This window comes from Heterodontus francisci, chromosome 5 (assembly GCF_036365525.1).
Source record: "Heterodontus francisci isolate sHetFra1 chromosome 5, sHetFra1.hap1, whole genome shotgun sequence".
Lineage (NCBI taxonomy): Eukaryota > Metazoa > Chordata > Chondrichthyes > Heterodontiformes > Heterodontidae > Heterodontus > Heterodontus francisci.
The window spans coordinates 129,490,949-129,512,229 of NC_090375.1; the positions used below are offsets into that span (position 1 = coordinate 129,490,949).

Consider the following 21,281-nt stretch of genomic DNA (forward strand, 5'->3'; position numbering starts at 1 on the left):
TACAGAACTCTGGTGAAGCCGCACCTGGAGTATTGCGTGCAGTTCTGGTCACCGCATTATAGGAAGGATGTGGAAGCTTTGGAAAAGGTGCAGAGGAGATTTACTAGGATGTTGCCTGGTATGGAGGGAAGGTCTTACGAGGAAAGGCTGAGGGACTTGAGGTTGTTTTCGTTAGAGAGGAGGAGAAGAGGTGACTTAATAGAGACATATAAGATAATCAGAGGGTTGGACAGGGTGGATAGTGAGAGCCTTTTTCCTCGGATGGTGATGGCAAACACAAGGGGACATAGCTTTAAGTTGAGGGGTGATAGATATAGGACAGATGTCAGAGGTAGTTTCTTTACACAGAGAGTAGTAGGGGCGTGGAACGCCCTGCCTGCAACAGTAGTAGACTCTCCAACTTTAAGGGCATTTAAGTGGTCATTGGATAGACATGTGGATGAAAATGGAATAGTGTAGGTCAGATGGTTTCACAGGTCGGCGCAACATCGAGGGCTGAAGGGCCTGTACTGCGCTGTAATGTTCTATGTTCTATACCCCCAGCCAATGATTGTTGGCTGTTTGGAGGAGTTGAGGGTTTAGGTCGGCTGAAACCCTCTACCTTAATGAATCAGCATCTTTTGTTGGGTGCTACCTTCTTCTGTATAAAGAAATAGATGCATTTCATGAAGTGATGTTTTATGTTGTGCATTTTAGGCTGTCATACAGTTGTTTGCCTTACACATACTCGGAAAAATATTTGAGCGATGGCTGGTTGCCTTGAAATTGTCAGTTTTGTGTGTGGATATATTTAGTTTCCATTCTTTCCCCAGATGCATATTTCAAAGTGATCCCTTTTTGGCCAGAAGTACTAGTTCCCACCATCCTTCTTATTTTCTTTGGTACAGAAATTCCAGGTTAATGACTATATTTGGGGTAAGTGCATTAAACTTGTTCGATATTTACTCCAGCTCCTTCTGGCCCACACAAAAACTAAAACGCATTTTTTTTTATCCAATCCTGACAGGTTTGGCCTAACAAGGAAGCTGCTACTACTTCCTCAGTCAGGCCTCTGGTTAAAATAGCAAATTGGTACATTTAACAAGGACCCCAATTAGGGCCAGCTAAGTTCCTACTCCATTTTATCTGCTCCCCTTCAACCCGCTGGAAACCCTGGTTTCCTTCAGGTGGAGGGAGTTAAAATCGAGGCATTCTTTATTGACACTTCCTGCCTACACTTGATCGTTTACTCAATTTTTTTCTTGGAATCCTGGTCCATAAAGTACTTTAAGTAGTCACAAAATGACACTCTTATTTCAATAGGGCCATGTGGCTCCATGAATTATAGTTTTAATTACATGATTGAGACTGATTGCATGTTGCACTTGTCACATAAAATGTAATCATTGTATTTTTAAGCCTCAGGAAGCCACAGTAGACAGGCATTGAGAGACATAAAATGTGGGAATATTTCTACAACTGCGATAAATGGAGCTAATCAAAGCTTAACAATAAAAAATTTAAAAAATTTTAACAATCAAGTTTAGTAATAAAAGCAAAATACTGCAGATGCTGGAAATCTGAAATAAAAACAAGAAATGCTGGAAATACTCCGCAGGTCTGGCAGCATCTGTGGAGAGAGAAACAGAGTTAACGTTTCCGGTCAGTGACCCTTCATCATTTAAGTTTAATAATAAATTGGACTTCAAACACTCAAGTTTAATCATTTTCAGTAAACTTTAATTAACTACTTTCCATTGATAGCTCAGGTCAGTAAAATTGTAAGATATTGTTAAAACATTATTCAATTTTTCAGAAGTTTTACATCATTTTGTTGAAGCACTTAATAGATAGAGATATGCATATTAACCAACAATACATCACATAGCCAGCCCGTTTTTAAAAATATACCGGAATGTAGAAGTTCTAGTCCTGTCTCCCTTTGAGCTTTACTGGGCAACGATCCAGAGTTTCACAGAGAGCATGAAGGTCTGACAGACCCTGCTGGTCATGGTCTTTATTTGCTAAATTTATCCATGAAAGAGAAAATCCCTACTGCAACAGCAAACAATGCTTCCTCCCACTGTGGCAGAGCTCTTCTCTCCCCAAAACAAATAGGTGGGTAGAACATCTGAGGGACATATCCCAGGCACAAGAAGTGATAGATGCATTCATCCTGTAACTCAGGGATTACTAGTCTGGAACCAATTCCTGGAAGCCCACACAACGCATGCTCCCCCAACACAGACTCATTCCATCCCTCAAGAAAGTCAAAGAGGAACTATTGACGAAAAATCCCTGCATGAGGGTTCCATAAAGGGTAAGGCTCAGCATCAAACTTACTAGGTTCTGATGCTCAGTAACACAAGTAAACCTCATGGAGTTTCATTAAATTGTCATGATCGCCCGCCCACATCCCCACCCCCATAGTCCAATTTTGTTTTAAATTACGGATAGCTCTTTAAATGCAATTAAATTTAATACCTTTTCAATAATATATTGATGAAAGCTGTACCATCTATAGCTTATATAAAAATAACTATCTCAACGTATCAGTTTGACTTCCTTACTTTGGTTTTAAGAGAATCTAGGCCTTACAGTAGCCGATCAGTCCTTTTCAGTAGGGTTGAAATGATAAAATATTAGCACTGGTCTTTTATCTTAACACTTTTTAAAATGTCCTCTACATACTTAAAGAAGCATTTTAATTTGGGAGGATATATACCAAATGTATATTTAAATCATTAGAAACAGTCGAAAGAATTATTAGGAAAGTGTACAGGTAAATCCGGTCTCTTAAACCTAAACACTTTTGAGATTAAAAAATGTGGGCATTTTCCATTGTGATAGATGGCAATTACAAAGGCAGCGCTTAATCTGTATTAAACAGGCCAACTATTTCAGGCACTGCAAGTAGTTGTTCGCACTTCGCGATTACCTATCATTAAATCCTAACCCACTGATGCCTTGAACTTCTACCACTGCTACGAATCCTTCTTTCTGGCTTGCTGAGTTTGACACATTCTGGCTCCATTTTAAACTTTGTAAAGAGTTCACATAGGCCATTTTTTCCCATGAATGCAAAAATTTGGGTTAAGTATAATCCAACTTAAAAATAATAAAGAATTGAGGTGACAGATTCCAGCTACAGACAGTTGATGATTGCAGGGGTTTAATCTCAGCTAGATTGACAGATGCATCAGTTGTGAGTGTAGGCTTCTGAATCACCCTCCATATGTTTTATCATTTATTTATTTATCATTGTTTATTTGTTATAAGGGCCAGTGAATATAGTGGACAAATCACATTCGCATGAATGGGCCCACAATAAGCAGCGGGGACTGTACTGAAGAGCAAAAACACACCTTGATTGAAGCTAATAACTATTTGTTGTTAGTTAACACTGAGCATTATCTTTCATAACATTTTAATAGCAAGGATTTTGTTTCATTCCATATGCTGTGTACAGCTGATTAAGGAGTTCTTCTTTTTCCTCTGCACAAAGGAAACTAGAGCAAGCTGCGTTGAGATTCTGCAAAACAAAAATGAAGTGAAAACTTCCTTGAACCTGAATAATGGTATAATATTAAAAAAATTGCTGGTCAACATTTTTATGAAATTCTGAAAATATGTTCCTTCCATGTTCAAAAGCTGTGTGCTCATGTATCCTCCTCTCTAAATCCTCCGTGTGTCAAAATCAAGACACGTTGCAGTCTCTTTAATTTATTCTTACCAGGGCCTCAAAGCTGTGGAACTGAATGGGCCAGAATTTACTGAAGTAGGACATCTCACCACCTACCCCATTTGTTACATTTTTTCCCTGACCCTTCAACTCAAAAAATCTTTGAACCACAAATTGCTGGAATTGCGAGCTGTTAGTGGCACATACAGGACCCTGGTGAATGACAGGACCAAAAGTCTATCTCCTTAATCTATAAGATTTTTAAGGGTAGAGAAAGAAGCTGAGCAAATGATGGCGATGGAAACAGGATGAATTAAAGTCCAAGTAGATACAGAAAGAGAAATAAACAGTGGGAAAGAAAGATTGGATGAAGAGAGACAAAAAGAGACAGAAAAGTCAGAACTTTTTTTAAATTATAAAATTTTTTAAAACATCTAGGAACAATTTACTACCTGTAGGAATGAGACTTCAGTTTCAATTATTGCTGAAAATAGAGACATTTTGTCAAAGCTTTTCGTCTTGCACTCATCAGGACAACTTGCAAGAATACCAATGTAAGGGAAGCAACAAATTTGCACTGTAAGAGAAGAGAGTGCTGATTGGTTGGCAAGTGGACTCTGATTGGTAGAGGTGGTGCCATGGAGAATGCACCAGTTTATAGTGACTGAGTTAACTGTCAAGCTCTGATTGAAATTTAAACCAGGCAACTTGACTCTAATTGGTCAAGGCATTGCCCTGAGGAATGAACCACTTATCTGGTTCACTTATTTTGGTTTAGCCGAAACAGGGATAATAGCCGGAATTTTATCGGCATTAAACGTGTCTCTTCGGAGGTGTCCGGATGGTAAAATGAAGCGCGATGACATCGGGCCGTGTCCCCGGCGTCATTACACGCAGATGTCATTTTACCAATGTCGGAAGTCGGGCATGAGCGAGTCTGCGCTCTCCACCCGTATACAAGTAATTGAAAGGTAATTGAGGTCGTTTACAAAGCAATTGACTACCATTTTACATCTGAGGTCTGATTTAACATTCGTAAATCGGCTTGTGGGGCGTGTCGGCCAGTCGGCAGCTACATAAGGGCGGCAGGCATTGATTCAGGAGGGAGTTGGAAGTACAATTTTCAGTTTTACTCTGAAATAATTCTAATGCTATTTGTATATCCTGACAAGGTGTGTGACTTGCAACTAGTGCTAAAGGATTCATCTGAGTGTTCTGCACGGCTGATGGGGACCCATCAACTTTGATTTATGTGGTGAAAGGAAGGGGATCTCGTGAGCCAGTCCTAACTGCTAGAAGCTAATACCTGTGGTCAGCGCATCTGGTGAGTAGTATAGCAATGGGAATTGTTCAATGTGGAGGTGGATCATCAGATGAGGAGGACCTTGCCCCTATGAGGGACAGAAGGACAAATGTGCAGGGGAACGTGCAACAAGCTGACCCAGTGCACCATCGTGATGTGGGAGGGAAAGCAGGTGGCAGAGTCGCCCGGGAGCGAACACATGTCAGGATACGTGCCCACCCACGAGGAGGGGCATACCGGCTGCATCTGAGCTCCCCGCAGCTGTCAGATCGCCAGTGCAGAAGAAGACTGCGGCTGTCACGGGAGACTGTCAATCTCTTTGTGAGATGTTGGCAGTGGATGTTTCCTCAAACTGTATCGGAGGCCATCCAATGCCAGTCGCTCTAAAGGTTACAATAGCTCTTAACTTCTATGCGTCTGGTTCATTCCAAGCCTCAGCAGCAGACTTGTGTGGAGTCTCACAAGCAGCAGCGCACCACTGCATCAAGGTTGTGACTGATGCATTGTTCCGACGTGGTAACCAATTCATTACGTTCAAGGCGGACAACACTTGTGAGGCTGAGAGAGCCAGAGGCTTCAGCACTATATCTGGGTTTCCAATGGAACAGGGTGTGATTGACTGTACTCATGTGGCCTTCAGAGCCCCAGCAGGTCAGTTGGGGCATTGATTAACCGCAAGAGATACCATTCAATGAACGTTAAGCTCGTCTGTGATCATCGTCAGAGAATCATGCAGGTGTGTGCACGTTACCCTGGGATTTATCATGATGCCTTCATTCTCCAAAACTCCCACGTACCTGCACTTTTCAGGCCTCCAGACAGAATGGAGGGATGGATACTTGGCGACAGGGGGTTATCCTCTTATGACATGGCTCATGACACCAGTGAGGAATCCAAGGCGTCATGCGGAGGAACGATACAATGAGAGCCATGTGGCCACCACAGTTACCATCGAACAAACTATAGGCCTGCTTAAGATGAGGTTCAGGTGTCTTGTCCGCTCAGGTGCAGCACTGCAGTACGCACCTTCAAGGGTTGCAAGAATAATTGACGCCTGCTGTGCCTTGCATAACCTGGCGACTGAAAATGGAGAGGCACTGGAGAAGGATCAGTGTCATCGCGATGTGTCATCAGATGACGATGATGTTTCTGATGATGAAGCTGGACACCACTGACTTGATGGTCATGGAGAGGAAGCTGAATTTAATTTGGATCTAAGTGCTCGATAGACAAGGGTGTCTTTAAGAGGCAGACGTTTCCATTGAGAGTCTGTAAATTTTCACACAATTGAGATTACCGTATGACAAGACTAATTGTGAGGCTCTGAAAGAGCAAATTCACTCACCTTCACGGGGAGAGAGAATGCAACGATGCAATCCTTCACATCATGAGGAACGCCACCCAGGTGTGAGATCTCACATGTTGAACTACTTTTGTTGAGCAACGATGTTGGAATTGACTTCAGGAAAGCCATGACAAAATCTCAGAGAACCCGATTTTATTACAATATTTTATAACACATTCAAATAAAAAACCTTTCAATTCACCCTGTGAACCATTAGTGATGTTAAAGCGATTTCTTAAATCTTTTCCGAGTGCTCTTTCGGGTGCATGATCCCTCGCCACCAGACACACCAGAGGCAGGTGGCTGAACTGTTTGCCACCCTGCTTGTGATGACTTTGGCGGACGTCCTCTGCCTGCTCGCGGCCATGTCAGGGTTCTCCTGAGAAATCTCATGTGTACCCTGTAACAGCCTGGGATTTCGCTGATCACATGTCCCTGGCAGAGGGAGCAAGGAGCTGGAGGATGCATCAGAGGCCCCCTGAGAGGAGCTCCCATATGCGATCTGCTGCCCCTGTGCCCTCGTGAGGCTCGGACGATCCTCAATGGTGACATCAGATGGATGAGCGGCCTCGACCTGGCGCCAGCGCATCAGATTCTGCTCTCTGATGCTCTGGTCCAGGGAGGCCACAATTGATCTGACGTCACGAAGTGCATCCAGAACTGGCCCCTCCACTGCAGCCGCCAATCTGTCAATGGGGGAAGCCAAATGTTCAATTGCCTGAGAGTGAGCAGAAATCATACTCTGGATGGATGTAGCCAGAGTCTGATTAATTCTGTGCATTGTCTAAGGCAGCTCCGCCAGATTTTCAAGGATCACTTGCTGCACCTGCAACATCTCCCGCCGAATGGATGTTCTCAAAGGCATGTCATCAGCTTGCTGCTCTGCACTGGCCTGGCCTCCCACACTCCTCCGACTGTGTGAGGCATCGGCCGATTCTGCCTCAGGTGGCTGGCCTGGCACCTGTGCTGTGCTGACACCTGGATGTGAAATCGAATCCACGGACACGCAAATCCCAACCGAGGTGTCTGTATCTGCGCTGGTGCTCGGTGCGTCGCGAGGATGTGACGGTGCGCCCTCTGAGGCGCCCTCCTCAACCTCAGAGGTGAATGGTGGTACAACTGAGACGCTTCCTGTTCCGTGCAGTCGGTCACCTGCTGGGAAAATCATATTGATCAGTTTGATCAGAAAGCCAGAGTGGAGAACATGTATTTGAGTCCATTATGGTCACATCAGTGTGATGGGACTTTTGAGAGCTTAATTATGTTCATTAGTAACTCGTAACAACATTGGCCCATCAACCTCCCCACCCTGGCCCCTCCCCCCCGAAATGCACTAATACACCACTTTCTGGATCACTCACAATCATGGCCATATCCACCAGCCTTGCCATCTGCTACGGCTCGTCCTCCTTCCTCCCCTGCTATCATCAATGCGTCCTCCTCCATTCTACTGAGCAATGCTGGACAGGCCAGGCCACCACCTGTCCAGGACCTCTCTTCGGCGTTATGTGCCCTCTTTTCCTAATGAAAGAAAAAAATTAGGTCAAACATTTTTTTGCGCATTTCACGCAATCACCCAAATGTGTTGATGTGGCTTTTAACTGCTGTGCCATTGCTGATCGTGCCCTCATCAATCCCTCCTTAACGTTCATCTCACATATGCCCATCTTGCATCCCAATGCAAGGAGGCAGCCAGGCAATGATCACACAGCGGTTCCACATTGCATCATGAATACAAATACACCCTCCCTTGACAAAATAACGATTAGATGAATGAGGAATGCCCCTTACCCGGGCAGAGCGAAGCAGGTCATTGAGGCGCTTGCGGCACTGTATCCATGTGCGCCAAAAGACGCCACGGCTGCTGACCTCCTCCGCGACCTCCAGCCAGGCCCTCTTTGTCACTGTCAACGGTCGCCTTCTACCATCTGGGTTGAAGAGGATATCACGCCTCTCTTTTCTGCTTTTGTTTCAATTCCAATTGTTCCCTTCCTCGGCTGAAGAAGTTGAATGGCATTTTAGAAACATAAACCTGTCATGAAATAGCTACTTGTGTTGTTAAGTTCCAGCCTTACCTTTCTGCAGGATGTTTAATAGGAAAATGAATGTGCAAATTTTTGGGGGAGCTGCCACTTTCATGAGCCTAATGGCAGAGTGGCTCAAATCATCCAGCAACTTGTGGGGATTCACAATTCATGTGGTATCTCTTCCGCCTCCCCTAACAAGTTGCTTGGCGATATACACATTCATTACAGTGTGCACCATTAAACTCGTTACTAATTTGGCAGCAAAATCATTGTATTGTTAGATTTGATATTGTCAAAGCCAAGGTCAAAAACAACAATGAGGCTTTACAGAACTTTGGGATACCAGGTTTTGAAACCTGAAAAAAGGCTCACGAGAAGTACGATGATGAAAAATACAAACTCAAACTGAAGAGTAGAAAAATCGAGTCTTCATTTTCGAAAGAATGGACAATATGGCAAAAGATGGCTGCATGTATATTTGAACATTGCCACACTGTCAGTTTAGAACAAAGGATGTCTGACCAGGTTGAAAGGTGTCAATTATACCCATTCTGAAACATTCCTGAATTGAATAGGCTCTACTGAAACAAAGAAGCTATGAAGTGAAAACATCATAACTGGATTATTCTCATCCTGGGCCTTTGTGTGATCACTATGGGGGAGAGACCAAAGAGTCTCCTACGAGAAAATGATGTGACAAACATTTTACCTTAAAAAGGCAGCCCTCAAAGAGAGAGAGAGAGAGGGAGGGAGAGAGGAAGGGAGGGAGGGAAAGAGAGAGAGAGAGAGAGAGAGACCCAGAAAGAGAGACCCATAAATAAGCATCACCAAGAAGCCTGTCCAGCTAAAAGCTGCAGAGAAAATCTAGCAAGCCAGTAGAGAGACACCCTGCTGTAAATTCCACCTTTTCAACTTATGCAGCAGTAAATTTGAAGTGATTCTCTGTCTTCAAACTGAACTTTCAACCAAGAGAGGAATCTACAAACACTTCAGGCCTGCAACCAATGAGAACTTTACGTCCAAGAGAATTCAACAAGTTTACCATGAATCCCGAAATCCTACCTCACTTTGGAAACCACTCACCCCTTTTCCTCACAATCTGTCTCATCATGTGAGTGTGTACGTGAGTGGATGTGGTTGCGACAATTTCAGGATAAGGCTTATTGCTCAATAAGTAATTAGTCTTTTGTTCTAAACTTACCAGAAAACCTGTCGCTATCTATTCATCTGACAAATAAAACACAAAGGGGTTAAACCCTAATAAGAAAAAACACTTGCTGCGGTCAGGTAGGAGTTGAGCAGTGGGTACCACCCACACCCCTCACCAAGTGGCCGTAACAAATATCAAAGGCAATATTAATTCGAATCCATACTTAAAAATAGATCTACAGAAGAAAAATAAAATGCATTTAAGCCTTATTAAACAGGATGAGATCAGAACATGTATTCCATTTTAAAAAGCATACAAGATATGGATCAGAAATTTCACAAGAAAGTTAAAGGAATATTAAGAAAAAACTTTTAAAATACAGGGAAACAAAAAAGGGTGGATTCCTAAAATAGTCAACGAAGCACAACAAAAGGAAATGTTACAAAAAGCGAAAGAAGTAGAGAGACAAATTGTAGAGAGCAGCAAGAGGGATTCAAAAAAGTTTGACAATTAGATCAAACTGGCAGGTCTATATAAAGGATAAAACTATATCATTTACTCAACGTGCTCCTTGGAGATTAACCTCTGTAACTCCTCTTATCCCTCTTGCCTTCTCCACTGCACCCTTTAATCCTGCAAGTGGGTCAGAAACCACCATCCTGCTCCACATTACCACCTTGAGAATGCTCTTTCTCTTACAAATTCATGGCCTCATTCTAGATGAATACATTGCCATCCTGACACTGCAGAAAGCTGGCTACTGGAAGCAACTCCGTCCCACTCCCTAAAACCTCCCCACATGGCTACAGGATTTTATCCACCAATCTGCTGCAATGGTGTTGTAGCTCTTATTGAATCCTATCTTGGTGTTTCTCTTAAATTCACAGGTAGCTTTTGGTTTGAGTACCTCACCTTCTTCCGTCCCTTCTACTTCTCACTTAAACTACATGTGGTACACGGCCCTCCAAAGCTGCACACTAACTTCCTCACCAAGATCTCCTCATTAAGCCTCTACACCAAGCACCTTCTCAATGTCAATGATTACAACATACACCTAAACTCTCCCAGCCCTCTCACATCTAACATCTCCGTCTTGCTGCCTTGATTTAATCTCACTCTTCACATAATGTTTGTCAGCCACACCCATGGTCATTCCCCTGGCCTCACTATCTATTACAAGCTGTGCACTTCCGTGTCCTGCTTATCACCTCATTGCCTTCCCCCAACCTCACCAACTTGTGAATAACTCTGCCCCAGCCCCCTCAATAATTCACAAATAAATCCCAACTTCTTCCACCCTTCACAACACATCTGTAAAAATAGGTCAGTCATATCAAATGGTACTCTTTGATTGATTGTTCGTGCAGAGAGATCGACCATTGACATGCTGTTCTCCCTTCGTCAGATACAGGAGAAATGCCGTGAACAACAGATGCCCCTCTACATTGCTTTCATTGATCTCACCAAAGCCTTTGACCTCGTCAGCAGACGTGGTCTCTTCAGACTACTAGAAAAGATTGGATGTCCACCAAAGCTACTAAGTATCATCACCTCATTCCATGACAATATGAAAGGCACAATTCAACATGGTGGCTCCTCATCAGAGCCCTTTCCTATCCTGAGTGGTGTGAAACAGAGCTGTGTTCTCGCACCCACACTTTTTGGGATTTTCTTCTCCCTGCTACTTTCATATGCGTTCAATTCCTCTGAAGAAGGAATTTTCCTCCACACAAGATCAGGGGGCAGGTTGTTCAACCTTGCCCGTCTAAGAGCGAAGTCCAAAGTACGGAAAGTCCTCATCAGAGAACTCCTCTTTGCTGACGATGCTGCTTGAACATCTCACACTGAAGAGTGCCTGCAGAGTCTCATCGACAGGTTTGCGGCTGCCTGCAATGAATTTGGCCTAACCATCAGCCTCAAGAAAACGAACATCATGGGGCAGGACGTCAGAAATGCTCCATCCATCAATATTGGCGACCACGCTCTGGAAGTGGTTCAAGAGTTCACCTACCTAGGCTCAACTATCACCAGTAACCTGTCTCTAGATGCAGAAATCAACAAGCGCATGGGTAAGGCTTCCACTGCTATGTCCAGACTGGCCAAGAGAGTGTGGGAAAATGGCGCACTGACACGGAACACAAAAGTCCGAGTGTATCAGGCCTGTGTCCTCAGTACCTTGCTCTATGGCAGCGAGGCCTGGACAACGTATGCCAGCCAAGAGCGACGTCTCAATTCATTCCATCTTTGCTGCCTCCGGAGAATACTTGGCATCAGGTGGCAGGACCGTATCTCCAACACAGAAGTCCTCGAGGCGGCCAACATCCCCAGCTTATACACACTACTGAGTCAGCGGCGCTTGAGATGGCTTGGCCATGTGAGCCGCATGGAAGATGGCAGGATCCCCAAAGACATGTTGTACAGCGAGCTCGCCACTGGTATCAGACCCACCGGCCGTCCATGTCTCCGCTATAAAGACGTCTGCAAACGCGACATGAAATCGTGTGACATTGATCACAAGTCATGGGAGTCAGTTGCCAGCATTCGCCAGAGCTGGCGGGCAGCCATAAAGACAGGGCTAAATTGTGGCGAGTCGAAGAGACTTAGTAGTTGGCAGGAAAAAAGACAGAGGCGCAAGGGGAGAGCCAACTGTGCAACAGCCCCGACAAACAAATTTCTCTGCAGCACCTGTGGAAGAGCCTGTCACTCCAGAATTGGCCTTTATAGCCACTCCAGGCGCTGCTTCACAAACCACTGACCACCTCCAGGCGCTTACCCATTGTCTCTCGAGATAAGGAGGCCCAAAAGGAAAGGATTGATGGCATATACAGAAGTTAAAAAAGGATGTGTAATGTGGAAAGTGGAATGAATAAACAAGAGTCCTGAGCCAGATGGGATACATGCATGATTTAATTCCTTGTAGATTCTAGGTGCAAATTAGTGTTGCTTTGCTTAATTTCTTTTAGATTCCATAAATACTAGATAAGAACCTAAGGACCGATGTGTTGAGGATTGAAGGATACAAATGTAATTTTAATAAGGAGTAAGGTACAAACATGGCAATTAAAAAACAATTAGCTGAACACAGAAGGAAAATGCTTTGAGGCCTTCTAAATTATGCCGTTAGTGAAGATTTAAAGAATGCAAATATCCAGGAAGCAGCCTGCATGAATTTAGATGTAAAAAGCCATGCCTTTAAAACTTACTGTGATTCATTGAATGGGTAAATAAACTACTGGGCATGGATAATCTAGTCAATATACTTTACAAAACAAGACCGAGCTTGGTTATGATGCTTCATATGTTTGAGTAGCCAGCTGACATTCACCATCATGAAACACACAAGAATAGTCATCCATTGTCTTACTCAGATGACAATGAATACCAACCAGTCAAAGTCAATACGTTGTATGAGAAACTCTTGAATTTTTCCAGCATGAACTATTTTAAGTATGAATGGATTATTTTATTCTGTAAAAAATGTATCACTTCCATGCTTCCTTCATCATGGAACCCAGTTACCATTTCTACTGAACAGAGTGAAATAACTATTGGTGGGAATTTCCTCAGGGCTTGCACCAATTGGCCAATAAAAATAGGGTGCAAGGTCAGCATAAACCCTGGATAAACCACACAAATAGTGGCCATTTGGGAGAATCTCCCAAGGAAATTCCCAATGATGTGCTGCAATATTTGAGGACAGTATTCTTTTTTTCATTATTTTAAATTATACTTAGCTACCAATCAGATGCTAGCTGCATGTCTGATCTAGCAAGGGTTACAATTGTATTCCCCAGTAGTGCATTGGTAGTTTCTGGCAAATCTGGTCTGGTATAATGAAGAGAAGAGGGTTTGTATTCCTTACTGGCCGAGCAGTCAGCATTCAGCCGGACTTCTACCAGATGTTGATCAGCAAAACCCTTTAGAGCTATATGTAGCTTTAATCGTCTTCTAGCTGGTTGTTTTTCAAAATAATCAGATTGTGATGAAGATAAAAGAGTGCTCTGATTTGTTGTGAACTACTGAAAAATGGGATATAAATGTCAATTCACACAGCCCCTGAACCTCTTGTTGTCCTGCAATAAAGCTGCTGCAGTGAAGCCAAAAATCAAGAGCTAAAATATCAGCACCACATGAACTTAGTAAATATGTTGACTGTTGGATGGTTGGCATTATTGACTAACATTTTCATCAATAATAATTGCAAGTCAAGTAGTGAATCTACAAATAAGCAATGGAATAAGCTCGCATTAATAATAAGCAGAGGGGCACATTTTTCCCCACTTACCATTGTCATGAAATCTAATTCTGTAAAATTCATGTACTTTGCAGCTATATTATAATCAGTGTGAATTGTTGAATTGAAAATCAATGGATCATCTGTATTGAGTGAAAAGTTGGCTTTATCTTTCTTGAATCTGTAAAATATACAATTCCATTACTTAACAATAGATTATCAGCATATATCTTAAATTGTTTCAAAGTTAATTTATTCGTAAGCTACTACTTTTTGGCTGCACCACTGTATAATATTATCTGGCAACATTTGTAACAAAATTCTACACTCTACTATTCAATTCACTTCAGAATATTACAGTTTCTGATGTTGTGCCTTGTGTGATTGGTATCAGTATCCTAGCTCCATCCACCCACCTTGGCTCCAGATCCTTTAACACCCTTGACTAGCAATGATCTCAGATTTAATATGATTATTTGAGGTACATTCTATTGCTTTTTGTGGGAGAGTTTTCCACACTTTGACCACCTTTCGGGTAAACAAGTGTTCCCTAATTTCTTTCCTGAATGACCTGGCTTCAATTTTAAAGTTATGTGCCCCCCTTGTCTAAGACTCCCCTACGAGCAGAAAAAGTTTCTATCTACCCTGTCAAATCATCCAGAGGAGACATGATTACAGGGAGCCATTTCACTTGTAGGAAGCGGTGAGAAAAAATCAGAGGCAGAAACAAGCTGCTGCATATCACATAGTTGCTGGTCTGAGGGTAGCACTTTCCCATTTTCAAAATGGGGAGATATAGCTTGATCTACTACTTCCAGAGAGCAGGGCTACTCATGGGGAATATTTCTCAGGAAGATGTGGAATGAACAGCTTGTAATTGTCTGTTCATGAATAGGTAAATCAGTGCCCATTATTTCTTGAGCTGTGCTCCCTGCAAATATTGCTTCCGACAAGGAGCGCCAGATCCTGGAATCACTCCTAAAGTATGAGAATAAGGACCTAAAGTGAAAAAAGCATGTAACCAGAAGAAAAAGAGGAAGAATGCAGCATTTATATTTAGATTGCATATAGAAGAATGGATTATACTGTGAAGAGTTTCAAGAACTAAGCAAGAAAGTAGTGTACTAGGATATTAAAAGGCAATAGGGCAGACTCTTAAAATCTCTCAGTATGCTTAGCAGATTGAGAATGTGAATAAACTGGGCTGCTAGTTAATATTTCTGTGTATATGGAATGGAAAGAGATAAATAGCTCATTTAGTGTTACAAAGGGACATCAGATTTGTATTATTTCTCGTGACCTTTGTAGAAACTAACCCTTGCAAAACCCTTATAAAAGCAAAATAGTACAGATGCTGGAGATCTGAAATAAAAACTGAAAATGCTCGAAACACTCAGCAGGTCTGGCAGCATCTGTAGAGAGAAAAGCAAAGTTAATATTTCAGGTGTGTCAGAACTGGAAAAAAGTTAGAGATGTAACAGGTTTTAAATAAGCGCAGAAACAGGGAAAGGGGGAGGGGAAAGAACGAAAGAGAAGGTCTGTGACAAGGTGAAAGGAAGGCGACAAAATGATTTGGTGATGATTCTACTATTCCCATTTACTTTTCTAGTTCTATCTTTTGCAGCTTTACTTGCCCCATGACCATCTCCTTTTCTCTTGCAACATCATCCCTTTTGTCATTTAATCTCTTCTGTCTTCCACCCTGTCACAGACCCCTTTTGTCTTCCCTTCCCACCCAACTTTCCTTGACCTTGTACTTGTTTAAAACCTATTACATCTCTAACTTTTTCCAATTCTGATGAAAGGTCATTGACCTGAAATATTAACTCTGTTCCTGTCTCCACAGATACTACCTGACCTGCTGAGTATTTCCAGCATCTTTTGTTTTTATTTCGTGCTAACTCTTAGTCCAGACATGGATTAGAGCAATTCCAAATCCCTGGCAAGGAAAGAGCATTGAATATTTAATGCTGTATACCATTTCCCTAAAAGGGCCTCAGCTGAAAGTAACAGCTGCTATAATATTTTAGCTGGCTTTCCATTGTCCAATATTGTTTTTCACCTATTTATGTTGCCAACTGCTTATTGACTAACTAGAAAACTATTGGATATTGACAGCAATGCTCCCACTAGTGAGATTTGAACAGTGGAAACCAGGAAACTGGGTATTGCATGGCGTTGCCTGGTCCCTGCAGAAATCTTTCCAGTTAACGTTTTTCAATTAGGTTGAGCACCTGCATAGATTGCATCTTGAACATTATGTACAAGAACTTCAATGTATATAGAACCATGTTATCCACATCTCAGAATAGAGATGGGTCAAGAAAATGAGGGCCACTGTGTAAGATACTTGTACGGTTTTGTGTGTGTTCATATGAGAGTGAATCACAGACTGAAGATCAATGTTGCCTAACAAAAGCCTTGGTCAAAAAGATAGGTTTGGAGAAGGTTTACAAAGGGTCATGGAAAAGCAGTGAGGAAGGCACACAAAATCTTACAAAAGAGATTAAGAAAGTACAACATGGCCTTTACTGCCGATGGAGGGCCACAGAGTGAGAGAAAGTTAATATCAGGGGATATTAAAGGGAGAGAGGGAGGGAGGGAGGGTGTGGGTGAGGCCGAAAACAGCCAAGGAACCCAGCAGACCAATCTTATCAACAGGGCCTCATTAATATCTTTTAGCTCCACCTCCTTCTCAGTTGCTGGCCAAATGGACAGCCTGGTCAGTGGGCAGCAGTTTAACACCAGTGGCAGGAGGCCACAGCTGGGGATCCTTGGGGAAGATCGCTGGTAATCGGCAGTGGGGGAGAGGGGTTAGTCTGCGATCAGAAGGGCTGGGAGGAGGCTAGGTCGGGTTTGGTGGTGGGGGGGGGGCGGTGGGGGAGTAGGTGTTTGGGAAGAGGAGAGACTTGCAATCGGCGGGCTAGGGAAAGGCTGGTGATCCAGGATGCATGAGGCCAAAGGTTTCCTTGAGGGATTTTAAGGGAGCAATCCTGTTCCTTCTGGCCCATGAGGAGTGCTGAAGCAGCCATTTGGGGAGATAGCAGCTCCCATCTTCGTTACATAGGTTCCAGAGTTAGGGGGACAGGCAGGCATTTCTGTAACCATCATCGTGAGTCCCGCATGGTGTGTTGCCTCCCTGATGCCAGGGTAAAGAACATCACGGACACGGTGCAGAATATTCTGGAGGGAGAAGGGAGTGAGCCAGAAGTTGTGGTACACGTTGGTACCAATGACATAGAGAGAACAGGTATAGCGATCCTATAGTCAGACTTTCAGAAACTTGGGAGGAAGTTAAAAAGTAGGAAATCATGCGGCATTGGGACCAGTTCTGGGGCAGGAGGCGCCTAATCAAAAGAGACGGGTTCCACCTCAACAGGACTGGGGCTAATATCCTCGCGAGGAGTTCACCAATGTGGTTGGGGAGGGTTTAAACTAAATTGGCAGGAGGTTGGGCATCAGCATATAGAGGTAGAAAAGAGGAATAAGGTTCACAAAGTGAGAGTGTTAGACAGTAGTAGACAAGGAAGTAGTACCATATTATATAGGAGCAAACTAAGGACTACTAGGAGTAGAATGACAAGTTCAGAATGCATTTATGTAGACAAACAAAGTGTAGTGAATAAGGTTGGTGAGCTACAGGCACAAATAGCCATGTGGGAATATCATGTGGTGGCAATAACGGAAATGTGGCTTAAAAATGATGAGGACTAAATGCTTAATATTCAAGCATACAAAGTTTTCAGGAAAGATAGGGAAGGAAAAAAGGGAGATGGGTGGCAATAGTGATCAGGGACGACTTGTAGTATTGAAAAAAAAAAGACTTGCATTTATATCGAGCTTTTCACAACCACCAGGCGGCTCAAAACGGTTTACAGCCAATGAAGTACTTTTGAAGTGTATTCACTATTGTAATGTAGGAAATGCAGCAGCCAACTTTTGCATAGAAAGCTCCCATAAACTGCAAAGTGAAAATGACCAGATGATCTGCTTTTGTGATGTTGATTGAAGGATAAATATTGGCCAGGACACTAGGGATAACTCCCCTGCTCTTCTTCATTATTTTCCAAGTGTTCGGTTATCTCCTCCTTTATAATAGATTCTAACATTTTCCTACTACTGATGTCAAACTAACAGGTCTGTAGTTCTCAGTTTTCTTTCTCGCTCCCTTCTTAAATAGTGGGGTTGCATTTGCTACTTTCCAGTCTGCAGGAACCCTTCCAGAATCTATAGAATTTTGAAAGATAACCACCAATGCATCTGCTATCTTTATAGCCACCTCCTTCAATACTCTGGGATGTAGTTCATTTGGTCCAGGAGATTTATCAACTTTAAAGCTAATTAATTTTTCAAGTACTACCTCTTTATTAATACTAATTTCTTTCAGTTCCTCATTTTTATAAGTCCCTTGGTTCCCTAGTATTTCTGGGAGATTTTCTGTGTCTTCCTCTGTGAAGACAGACACAATGTAAGTCTCTCCACCATCTCCTCATTCTCCATCACAAACTCTCTTGTCTCCACCTGCAATGGACCCACATTCATCCTTGCTAATCATTTCCTTTTCACATACCTAAAGAAACGTTTACAGTCTGCCTTTATGTTTCTAGCTAGTGAGTGAATATGGTTACAAGAATTTCAGAATAAGGCATATTGATCAATAAACAATTGATTTTCTGCTTTCAACCTACAAGAAAACCTGTCACTGTCTATTTGACAAATAAAACACCAAGAGGTTAAACCCTAATAATATAACCCACTTGCTGCAGTCAAGTGGGAGTTGAACAGTGGTAACCACCCAAACTTCACCATGTGGCCATAATAAGCTCTAGTTAGGCCACAACTGGAGTATGGCATTCTGGTCACTATACTTTAGGAAGGATGGGAGGATCCTTGAGACGGTGCAGAGGACATTCACCGGAATGGTTCTATGGATAAGAAAATTTAGCTACAAGGTTAGGTTGGAGAAGGTGGTGTTGTTCTCCTTGCAGCAAAGGAGATTGAGGGAAGATTTCAAAGAGGTGTACAAGATTATGACAAGTTTAGATAAGGTAGTCAAAGAAAAGCTGTTCCCATTAGCGGATAGTACAAGGACTAGGGGACACAGATTTAAGGTTGTGGGCAAGAGATGCAGGGGGGATGTGAGGAAGAAATTTTATTTTTTTACGCAGCGAGTAGTAATGACCTGAAACTCATTGTCTACGAGGGTGGTAGAAGCAGAGACGATGAATGGTTTCAAAAGGAAATTGTATGGGTGCTTGAGGGAAATATACTTGCACAGTTACAGGGATAGAGCAGGGGATTAGGACTGACTGGATTGCTCTATAGAGAGCTGGAACAGACTTGATGGGCTGAATAGCCTCCTTCTGTGCCATAATGACTATGACACTACCAACTTTCCCAACTGTTGGGAAACCCAGACAGCAGCAATTAAATTCAAATCAGCTCCCAATTGCACTGTAGGAGTCTAATTTAAATATATTAAAAGTCCTGCACTCCACAATGGGACACTCAGATATTCAAATATCCACCACTATAAAAATGGCAGCGGGCATGTGCGTGACGGAATAGGGTTGCGTTCCGCAATGTCAAGGCTGTAGTATTTTGGGACGGGGTGGGGCCGGTGTGCATGAAAGACATAAAGGTTGAGGGTAATGATTTTCAGTTGAACATGATGGCAAGCCAATATAGATCAGCAAGGGCAAGGGTGCTGAACGAGTCAGTTTTAGCACCAGGTGGGATATGTTTAGTGAACTTGGAGTGTATGGCGGCTTGAGGACGATAGATAAGCAGGAAGAACATTGGGGTAGTTGGACAGCATTTTACTGAAATAGACCTGCTCACAATGGGGTCCGGGTTGAGGGGGCGGGGGTGGTACGGTTTGGGGTGGCAGTGGGTCAGGAATCCATTTGTTTTATCAACGGACTTTGCTGTGGCTCTTTAACTTAGCCATGGCATTAGCACCCAGGTTTCCTGGACCAATCCTAGAATGCAAGTGATGATGACCCACACTCAGTCAAAGGAAGGATTTCTAGTTAAAATGACACCTGAGGCTTCAGCGACTATGTGTATGAAAAGGAGATGTGGGACCCATGCCCCGAGTCACTGATTTTTCCCTGGAGGTTCTGCTGTGGAATCTGAGGGATTGAAGTGAGGTGCTGTCTCCTGCAGATGGGAGGACAAGGCCAGTCTCTCAAACCAAACAGGTGTGGATGGAAGTGGCCAAGTAATTGAGCAGCAGGAGTGTGGCCCTTCGAACCTGGAGACTGTGCCTGGAGGTTCAAGGAGTTCAAGAGGGCAGGAAAGGTGAATGGCATAACACTTTCAGGTGCCAAGCCCCACATTCTGACTTCTCCAGCATTCACCTGCACAACATACCTCAGACCAACATAGCTCCACTCATTCCTCTCTCTCCAGGCACCTCCTCACATCCCCATCTGGACAACAAACATTCACACTCAGCCTCGTCCTATTGCCATCACACACCCATGCCTTACAATCACCCTCCACAAATGTCATCATTGCATCCTCTTCACATAATCCATTTTTCACACATAACACTATGCTCTCTCTCCTTGCAGAAGAGAGCGCAGAGGTCCAGGCAGAGAGGCAGAGAACCGGTGGTGGGGTGGGGGAGGGTGGTACCTCCAGTGACAGGTATCTTGACACCACTGGCCCACAGTGAAGGAGGTCTTACTTTAGGAGACTGCAGACTTCAGCAGCAACCTGCCATGTAAGTCTGAGGCTATGAGGCACTCGGGCTCAGACCTGTACAGAAAGCTGATCCTCTGCCTGTATAGCCTGTGTTGGGGGTCCTGCCTTCTTGGAGCTGGATCTCAGTGCTCAAACCTTCTGTCCTGTGAGGTGGAATGTGCCTGAGGAGAAGGCAGCTGGTGTTGATGCGGGTGTTGCTCCTGGTGCTGTTGGTATTGGTGCTCCTCTTGTTCCTCATCAGAGGTCCAAAGTAGAGCTGCAAAAGCTACCATGCTGCAGTGAAGGCTGACAGCAGGGAAGATCAGATCCTGGTGAGTAAAGTCCAATATAGGTGATATAACTTCCAAAGAGTTGGAAGCTCTGTGAATGTGCCATGAGCACAAGCCTTTCGCATGGGCAGCCCAGCAGCTATGCAATTTCACTATCTTTTTTTTATTCGTTCATGAGATACGGGCGTCACTGACAAGGTCAGCATTTATTGCCCATCCCTAATTGCCCTTGAGAAGGTGGTGGTGAGCTGCCTTCTTGAACCACTGCAATCCATATGGAGTAGTTACACCCATTCTGCTGTTAGGAAGGGAGTTCCAGGATTTTGACCCAGCAACAGTGAAAGAAGGGCAATATAAGTCCAAGTCAGGATGGTGTGTGGCTTGGAGGGAACTTGCAGGTGGTGGTGTTTCCATGCAACTGCTGCCCTTGTCCTTCTAGGTGATAGAGGTCGCGGGTTTGGAAGATGCTGTCGAAGGAGACTGGGTACATTGCTGCAGTGTATCTTGTAGATGGTACACACTGCTGCCACTGTGCGTCGGTGGTGAAGGGAGTAAATGTTTGTGTATGGGGTGCCAATCAA

General features: G+C 43.5%; 1 protein-coding gene across 2 annotated transcripts in view; it reads right to left on the bottom strand.

Moving 5' to 3' along the window:
• Window positions 1-1,692: 1,692 nt before the first annotated feature.
• Window positions 1,693-21,281, bottom strand: part of LOC137370045 (adenosine deaminase-like) — an 88,793-nt gene continuing 69,204 nt past the window's right edge. For both annotated transcript variants that reach the window (XM_068032089.1, XM_068032090.1), the window contains exons 10-11: window positions 13,772-13,901; window positions 1,693-3,511 (exon numbers count right to left, since the gene is read on the bottom strand). In XM_068032089.1, coding sequence (XP_067888190.1) covers window positions 3,407-3,511; window positions 13,772-13,901 — 235 coding nt within the window. In that variant the 3' untranslated portion in view covers window positions 1,693-3,406. The remainder of the gene's footprint in view (window positions 3,512-13,771; window positions 13,902-21,281) is intronic.